The 9550-nt window shown below is 36.6% G+C and overlaps 1 protein-coding gene across 3 annotated transcripts in view; it reads right to left on the minus strand.

Annotated features, from left to right (window-relative positions):
- LOC120528618 overlaps nucleotides 1-7937 on the minus strand; it is a 33941-nt gene extending 26004 nt beyond the window's left edge. For 2 of the 3 annotated variants that reach the window (XM_039752792.1, XM_039752790.1), the window contains exons 1-2: nucleotides 7857-7937; nucleotides 5147-5509 (exon numbers count right to left, since the gene is read on the minus strand). In XM_039752792.1, the coding sequence (XP_039608726.1) occupies nucleotides 5147-5509; nucleotides 7857-7917 (424 nt within the window). In that variant the 5' untranslated portion in view covers nucleotides 7918-7937. Of the gene's footprint in view, nucleotides 1-5134; nucleotides 5510-7856 lie in introns of all 3 variants that reach the window. The other variant, XM_039752791.1, reaches the window with a different exon arrangement.
- Between the last annotated feature and the right edge of the window lie 1613 nt (nucleotides 7938-9550).

A 9550-nucleotide genomic window follows, 5' to 3' on the forward strand; every position in this document is an offset into this window, starting at 1 on the left:
TGGTTTGAAACGATGAAAAATATGCGTTAACGCAGAAAGACAGATCACCAATTAAAGCTTTATGAATAATGGATACTTCATTCGCCATCAATGATTGTTTTGGTAATGCCATACTCAGTGTATTCATTATATGAACGTAAAAAGTAAGAGCGAGGGGAGGGTGACTTATTGAGGCAAGCAGGCAAAACCACAATAGCACGCGGGCTCGATGTAGTGCGCGTCAACTCGATCTGAATTGCGCGATCACATTCGAAAAATATATCTTTTCAAGTTCTATTTAGTCCATATGTGTCAAACTCAAGGCCCGCAGGCCACATCCCACCAGGCGTAATTATATCCGCCCGCGAGATCATTTTATATATTATTGTTATTAATGGCCCGGGATATGAAGCACTGGTAACACAATAAACTACAGATCCCATAATGCAGCACTTCAGCTGCCTTGCCGAACGCTTCCAGCATTAATCAAGTCTAGCTTATGATGCTGCAAGTTATTGCGAAGCTAGCCCACACGATGCCAAAGAGAAAAGTTGATTTTGAACAAAGAGCCTTTAAAAACCCATGGGAGGCTGAGTATATGTTTACTGACATTGCCGGTAAACCCGTGTGTCTCATTTGTGGAGCTAATGTGGCTGTAATTACAGAATTTAATCTAAGACGGCACTATGAGACAAAACATCAAGATAACCTGAAAGACCTGAATGCAATGCAGAAGATACAGAAAGCAGAAGAGTTAAAGAAGAATCTGACACTTCAGCAGACGTTTTACCTGTGCAAAATCACAAAGTGATTTCAAGTGAAGCTACTTTTATGGGAGACACAATGCACCAGTGCAACTTGCCCCACTTTCCCTGTTGCCAAGTAATGTTGAACCAAGTCGGCACAACGGTGTTCCCAAATATGCACTTTGCTGATAAACTGAGCGCACTGCGCACTGAGTTCGCACGGCGCTTTGGTGACTTTGAAGAACAAAAAAAGAATTTTGAGTTGTTTCGCAACCCATTTGCTGTCGATGTGGAAACTGCACCTGTGCAGATTCAGATGGAGGTGATTGAGCTGCAGTGTAATGGCACACTGAAGGCAAAGTACGATACTGCACGGCCCGCACAGCTTATACACTCCATTCCCGCACAAAATGCTCCAGCTCCGTCTACATGCGGCTCGAACCTTGTGCATGCTTGGTAGCACATATCTGTGTGAGAAGCTCTTCTCAGTGATAAAGACTAACAAAACAGCAAACAGGAGTCGCCTCACTGATGAGCACCTGCAGTCCATCCTGAGAATCTCCACAACACAGAACCTCACACCAAACATAAACGAACTTGTGGCCAAAAAAAGATGCCAGGCGTCCAGCTCTAAAATGACATATGAGCAAAGACAACTGAATGATTTGATTTGTTATTGCTGAAAGAACACATTTTATTTATATTTCTAGGTTTTGTTATGCAGCATGTTCATATTTGAATTTGTATAATTTTGACAGGATATATTTTTATGGAGAGCAAAATCTTTTGGGATATTTAAAATTTAAATTTATTTTTATATAAAATTACATAAGAGTAAAGAAATTTGAATGTTTGTTCTTTCAACATTTACTTTATTTCTAACTTGTATAATTTAGACAGGATATATTTTTATGGAGAGCAAAATATTAAGTTATTTAAGGTTTGAGTTGATTTATTCGAATAATATTCCTGTCTGTTTTTATTCATATTTATGTTCAAAAAGTTAAGTTTTAAAAGTTTAGTTTTAGTGTGTTCAATAAATGTTTATCCTGTTCGGCCCGCAACGTAAAGTGTGTTTTGGATTTTGGCCCCCTGTGCAATTGAGTTTGACACACCTGATTTAGTCGACACAAATATCTTTGGTTGGAATGTAAGGCGAATTTACTCTTTACATTTGTAGGGTGAAGAAAAATTTATGCAATGATGTCTACATTTAACTTACATTCCTACCAAAGATATTTCTGTTGACTAAATAAAAATTCCTTCTATTTAAAATTTAAATAAAACTTGAACAGATACTGATAGTTCATAATATCCACGCAGACTTGCACGTAAGAGCGGGAGCTATCCGTTTTAACAAGCAGCGTATTGCACTGATACTGAAATAGCCTGCCCATTTAATTATTTAGGAATGGATAAATAAATTAAGATTTTGTACAAATAATGTTTTTCATTTTTCTTCCTTGATGAATTCTGCCACCCCCAGCAACAGTTGCTCGCACCCCAAAGAGTATATATATATGTGTGTGTGTGTGTATATGTATATATGTAGATATGTATGTATATGTATGTACAGTGGTGTGAAAAACTATTTGCCCCCTTCCTGATTTCTTATTCTTTTGCATGTTTGTCACACAAAATGTTTCTGATCAACAAACACATTTAACCATTAGTCAAATATAACACAAGTAAACACAAAATGCAGTTTTTAAATGATGGTTTTATTATTTAGGGAGAAAAAAATCAAAACCTACATGGCCCTGTGTGAAAAGTAATTGCCCTGCTAAAAAATAACCTAACTGTGGTGTATCACACCTGAGTTCAATTTCCGTAGCCACCCCCAGGCCTGATTACTGCCACACCTGTTTCAATCAAGAAATCACTTAAATAGGAGCTGCCTGACACAGAGAAGTAGACCAAAAGCACCTCAAAAGCTAGACATCATGCCAAGATCCAAAGAAATTCAGGAACAAATGAGAACAGAAGTAATTGAGATCTATCAGTCTGGTAAAGGTTATAAAGCCATTTCTAAAGCTTTGGGACTCCAGCTTAACCACAGTGAGAGCCATTATCCACAAATGGCAAAAACATGGAACAGTGGTGAACCTTCCCAGGAGTGGCCGGCACCCAAAATTACCCCAAGAGCGCAGAGACGACTCATCCGAGAGGTCACAAAGACCCCAGGACAACGTCTAAAAACTGCAGGCCTCACTTGTCTCAATTAAGGTCAGTGTTCACGACTCCACCATAAGAAAGAGACTGGGCAAAACGGCCTGCATGACAGATTTCCAAGACGTTAAACCACTGTTAAGCAAAAAGAACATTAGGGCTCGTCTCAATTTTGCTAAGAATGATCTCAATGATTGCCAAGAATTTTGGGAAAATACCTTGTGGACTGATGAGACAAAAGTTGAACTTTTTGGAAGGCAAATGTCCCGTTACATCTGGCGAAAAGGAACACAGCATTTCAGAAAAGAACATCATACCAACAGTAAAATATGGTGGTGGTAGTGTGATGGTCTGGGGTTGTTTTGCTGCTTCAGGACCTGGAAGGCTTGCTGTGATAGATGGAACCATGAATTCTACTGTCTACCAAAAATCCTGAAGGAGAATGTCCGCCATCTGTTCACAACTCAAGCTGAAGCGATCTTGAGTGCTGCAACAGGACAATGACCCAAAACACACCAGCAAATCCACCTCTGAATGGCTGAAGAAAACAAAATGAAGACTTTGGAGTGGCCTAGTCAAAGTCCTGACCTGAATCCAATTGAGATGCTATGGCATGACCTTAAAAAGCGGTTCATGCTAGAAAACCCTCAAATAAAGCTGAATTACAACAATTCTGCAAAGATGAGTGGGCCAAAATTCCTCCAGAGCGCTGTAAAAGACTCATTGCAAGTTATCGCAACGCTTGATTGCAGTTATTGCTGCTAAGGGTGGCCCAACCAGTTATTAGGTTCAGGGGGCAATTACTTTTTCACACAGGGCCATGTAGGTTTGGATTTTTTTTCTCCCTAAATAATAAAAACCATCATTTAAAAACTGCATTTTGTGTTTACTTGTGTTATATTTGACTAATGGTTAAATGTGTTTGATGATCAGAAACATTTTGTGTGACAAACATGCAAAAGAATAAGAAATCAGAAGGGGCAATAGTTTTTCACACCACTGTATATGTTTATATATGTGTGTGTGTATGTATATATATATATGTATTTGTGTGTATATATGTGTATGTATGTATGTGTGTGTGTATATGTATGTGTGTATATGTAGATATGTATATATATATATGTATATATATGTGGATGTATGTGTATATATGTATATATATATATATGTATGCATATATGTGTGTGTGTATATATATATATGTTGTAAAAATAATAAAGAGTCTTGAACTTTATCCAGTGTGGCAGTAGGGGCGCTAGTGCTCCCTTGAACCCTCAGGTGCAGCTCCAGACACCGGATAAAAGTCCAAGACTCTTTATTATTTTTTTACAGTGCACCAAGCACCTTCCGTACCACTCATAAACTCACAATAAATCACCATAAACTATCCTCCTCGCCCAGACACTTGCTCCTCTACCTCCCAGCTCAGCTCAGTGTCTGGGCTGAGCCATTGTCCTTTTATAGCCCCTGACCCGGAGGTGTTCCTGTCCCAACAGTCCACAGTTCCTTATTCCTTCCGGGTCAGGGCAATCAGGCCTTCACTTCAACCCGGGAGCACGTAGTTCCTTCTCGTCACGTGACCGTGATGTACTCCCGGGTCATAAGACAAAAAAGAGCCCATAAGCCTCCCCACAGCGACTCCTGGTGGTCCCTTAAGATATCCAGCAGGGCTGTGTATAAATACTACAAAGTCCATAAGGCCCTGCTGGACCACGGGGCACTATCCTGTTGTCGGAGAGCTCCTCCTGGCTGCCTGGGGGAGGACCGCATGAGAAGCCGCAGTCCTCCACAATGTGTATATGTATATATGTATGGATATGTATATATATATGTTTATATGTGTGTGTGTGTATATATATATATATATATGACAGCAACACTCATCACTCACAACAGTGACAAAACAATTACATTGACAATCAGGTTACGTTATTTTCAAAATGTTTCCTTTTCTTTTTCATTACTTCTTTAACACACTACTTCTCCTGGCTTTAGGGTATTTTGCTAGTATATATATATATATATTATATACATTTATATTATATTATATTATATTATATTATATTATATTATATTATATTATATTATATTATATTATATTATATACATTTTTACAGGACCATAAATGTAATGTGGTAAAAATCTTGTGAGTATGAATTCTATTACATAAAAAGTAAGTAAGTAAAAGAATGTAAACAAAGAAGTAAGAATGGAAAGATTTCTGGAGATAAACTCACCAGTATACTCACCAGTATTGCTCTTTGCCACATCTTCTGTAATGTCTAACTCAGTTCCATTACCAAATTCTCTTGTTAGAATTGGCATGTCGTATATTAGGATGCAGTAGTATTTTCCCACATCATTTCTTTCAGTGTTGGAGATGTGTAAAGTAGCTGATGTGTTTAAAATTTTGAGAGTAGTCCTGTTTACTACCTCAATCACTGTTGTATTTAAATAAGTCTTTTTGGATATAACATGTGAAATGTTGTTCTTTTTCCATTCTACTTGAATTCTTGGAAGAATTTGTGAAGTTTCCCAGGAACACATCATTTCCACTGAATCTCCCACTTTAACAGTTATGTGAAGTGGAGTCTGGCTAACCTTGATGGATTCTGCAGAAAAGAAAAAAAAAGAAAGAAAGTTGTTTCGATTCAGGGGAAACCTGTCCAAGCCAGATACATCATACTAAAGTATAATAAACATTAACCCATAATAATAATTTTGAATATGTTTGTGGCTGCTATAGGGAATTTTTAAATGTATCCCATTTTGATGATACAATAATTTTAAAGCAACATAAATATGAATAAAGTACATTTTTCTATCAGTGTATAAGACTGACATAAAACATTGTTCTTAAAGTTCATTTTCACTTATTGTCTTGGTCTAAGCCCACATAATCCTGAACAGAGTCATGGGGGGACTGGTTCCAGCTCCAAGAACCATAGGGCATAAGGCAGGAACAGTCCCCTGGAGAGGGCACCAGTCCATTGCCTGGTGAACACACACATACACACAGACACATTCTCAAACCAGAGGGCCAATTTAGCGTTGCCAATGCACCTAACCTGCACTTCATTGCACTGTTGGAGGAAATAGGAGCACTCAGAGTTCTGCAAGGAATAGGTGTTATGGCCCATGACTCTGACTTTGATTAAATGGGCTTGACAGATTTAAATTATGTTAATATAAAGGTAGTATGGACCAATATATACATAGCTTGTATATTGAGATATAAACAATGATGATGTGTAGAGAAGCTTACTACGTTAAAGCAAAACTTTTATTCAGTTGGCTTATATAGTCCTACACTAAAGTTGTTAGGTGCATAAAAGTTTTGAGATGATGCAAGTACAGTTTATGTCATTTACTATTAATTCGTTACTATACTATTAATTTAATAAACACAGTAAATTCCACATTTTAATATGTCAAATAAAAATGAATAACCAATATAGTAAGTGCTGCATTACATTTAGAATAAATGTTTTGCAATGATTTTGTTCCAAGTTGAATGTGCTTCTTATTTTAAGGTGATACAGTGATCATGATTTCATGTTAAAAGCTGAATGAGTTCAAGTTCACTCCGTTGAGTTAGAAAGACAATCATTTCATTAACCCATAGGAATTATTGGCAGGAATATTAAATCCATAGGAATTGTTGGTAGAAATATTAAAAAATGTTCATGGAAAATATTATAATGTTTATATATTTTTATACAACGCTTGGTTGCAGGAAAAGCAAACTAAACCTGTCTGTTGCGCAGGAAAGTATCTTTAGGTATGATACTGTAATACTTTATGTGATGAAACTGTTTAACATAAAATCTCAAGGATGGAAATTATTTGTTTTCCTTTTCTGGAAATTAAAATAGCATTTAAACAATTTTGCTATTGTACATAATGGAGAGCCACAATGTTTTAAATTCTCCCGATGTGTTTTTTATTTGCTGTACAATAGAAGGATCACACATGATCCATATTTCTGGTTTTTAGCACAGCCAATTTCAGTGTAATACATTTTTTAACAAGCAAAAACATATATGCGTGATATAAAGCTCAGGTGTATTTGCAGACTTGGCTAAATATTTTGAAATTTGTTATATTTTGTTCCTAAAAATATTTTTGTAATAATGAATCATATTCAAAAATAACAGCATAAGTAAGTCAATATAATTACATGCGTTAGACAACTTTAAAAGGACACTTTTCAACAGTGCTCTGTAATATCTTGTAGTTAAAAGGCAGCCCAGATAGATAGGTGATGGCTGAAATAACTTTGATAGACAGCAGATTCCAACGTGAATGGTCAAAGAATTTCATCCATTGAAGTGCTGTTGTTAATTGGTAATTGTGAAAAGATTTGTTGCTAATTGGGGTTCAATTTTCTTCAAACATAACATTTTTGAAAGACGTACTTAATGGCCAATTAAAAACATGTGTTTGAAGCTGGTCAGTAATGGATAGAAGGTCATTTTGTTGCATTGCATTGTCGATACATTATAGTGCCAGAAAAATGTTAAATTATTATGATCTGTTGATAATGAAGCCGTCTGGTTGCTTATAGTATAAAAGAAATCCTGAGTACACGGTTATTCAATGTTTGCATTGTTACCGAGCCACAGCAATGGACACTCTTTCATTCATTTCTAAGTGACATTTCTTGAAATTATTACTTTTATGATAAAAAACATCATGTCACTTACCTACTATGATTTCAAGGAGTGGGAGAAGTGAGTTGCTCTAACAGAGTTTTGCACATATACCATACCAAGCAGAAGCACCACACCTTCATTCTACAATACATACATTGGCCAATTTGCAGTTTTTGTTCTATTTTTGCAATTACAGTTATTGTACACATTTCATATTCTGCTGTGAATCAATGTGGCAAAAAGCTTTGTTTTAATAAATCTGATCATCTAATACTATTCAATAACTTACAGTAATGGTACTCACCTACTGGAAAATAACAAGAAATCACAAGAAAGCAACTGACAAGCATTGTGAGCTGGAGCATTGTACAGATGCACTGCTCAGCTTGGCACCTCGGAAAGTATGAACGTTTGTGGTTGTCCAATAAAGTAGCGTGACAGGCTGCAGAACCGCAGTGAGATGAACGGACTACAGCCTGTACTTTGTACATAAATAGATGTGGGAAGAATAAACATGAACTGCCACGGCTATATGATAATTAATAGATTAGGGAGCACAAACCATTTGAGCCGCTTTAAAATTAAGTGAAAAAGCATATTTTTCATTTTGTTACTGCATGGGTCTTTTTAATTCAAGACAAATTTAATTTTAAATAATTTAAATATTTGATTACAAATCATTGTACATGTATAATGGGGGGTTTATTAACAATTGCTGATGTATTAGCCGTGGAAAAAAGCTTCTCAATTTTTATGTTCAGTTTTTCAATTTTTATGGCACCTTTCACTATAGGTAATGTCATCATCAAGGAAAATCATAATATTTCAAAGGAGATGGTAATAATAATAATAAAATATTTATCCAGCTTCTTATTCTACTTCATCTTGTTATGTGTGGTTTGAGCTTATCTCAAAAGCAATAGACACCAGGCAATGGCCATCACTGGACAAGATGTCAGCCCATCAGTGTTATTATTTGATCTGATAAAAAGTGAACATAAAAGGGCCACAGCTTTGTGTGAAGCCAAGAGAAAATAATAAAAACACCAAAAGAAGAAAGTTAAAGAAAACTAGATGAATCAAGATTCAGTGTTGACAAAATATGTGTAAGGTTTCTCATATTTTGACATTCTGATGGATTTACTGTATTGGCCTTGAAGAATGTTAAGAGCTAATAGCAAATGCAGGAAAGGACAGGTCTTCACATTGTTAAATTAACACTTTACACAAGTATTCCAAATGAATACTTTTGAGGGTTACTTTAACACCATAAGGGTGCATTTAACCCTGGCTATTTTGCTATGTAGAGAGTAACAAACCGATGGTGTTTTTCTGGTGTCAGGAAGATGTTAATGTACTTTGAAGGTTAAAAAGAATCAGAATAATGCTGTGCTGTTAAGGCCAAGTGCTCTGTGATTACACTATTAAAAAATTAGAGTTCTTTTAAGGAAATTTAAGGAATTTCATTTTGTATTCCAGATTATGTTAACAATGAATATAATAATTAACTTATTAACAGTTATATACTGCAATAATATTATAGAAAAAGGTATACTGATACATGAAAAGCAGGTTATTTTTGGAATAATAATCAGGATTATTATTATGGACAATTCATCTAATTAATGTTGTCACACACGCGCATGGGAGGCAGCTAAAGGGCTTGAGTGAAGGCAGTTCGAGGCATGCCGGGTGTGGCAGAGTGCACTGACTCTTTTCTCCTTGCCTGTAGACCATCCCGGGGGATTTCACCTGGATCTCCTGACATCACTTCCGGGACTGAGCCAATGGAAGTCGGCCACACCAGCTCCAGTCCCTCTGATGTCACCTCCGGCTACGAGCCAATGGTGGAAGACCACGTGCCAGATCCATACGACCTCACTTCCTGTCTCCCCCTTTAAAACCTGCCTCCTTTCCCTTTGTTTCCTCAGTCTTGTTTTGGACTCGGTTGTATGCACTTCAGTGCTCTGTATTTCTAAAGAAAACGACTTTGCAGCC

Source organism: Polypterus senegalus, chromosome 4 (assembly GCF_016835505.1).
Source record: "Polypterus senegalus isolate Bchr_013 chromosome 4, ASM1683550v1, whole genome shotgun sequence".
Lineage (NCBI taxonomy): Eukaryota > Metazoa > Chordata > Cladistia > Polypteriformes > Polypteridae > Polypterus > Polypterus senegalus.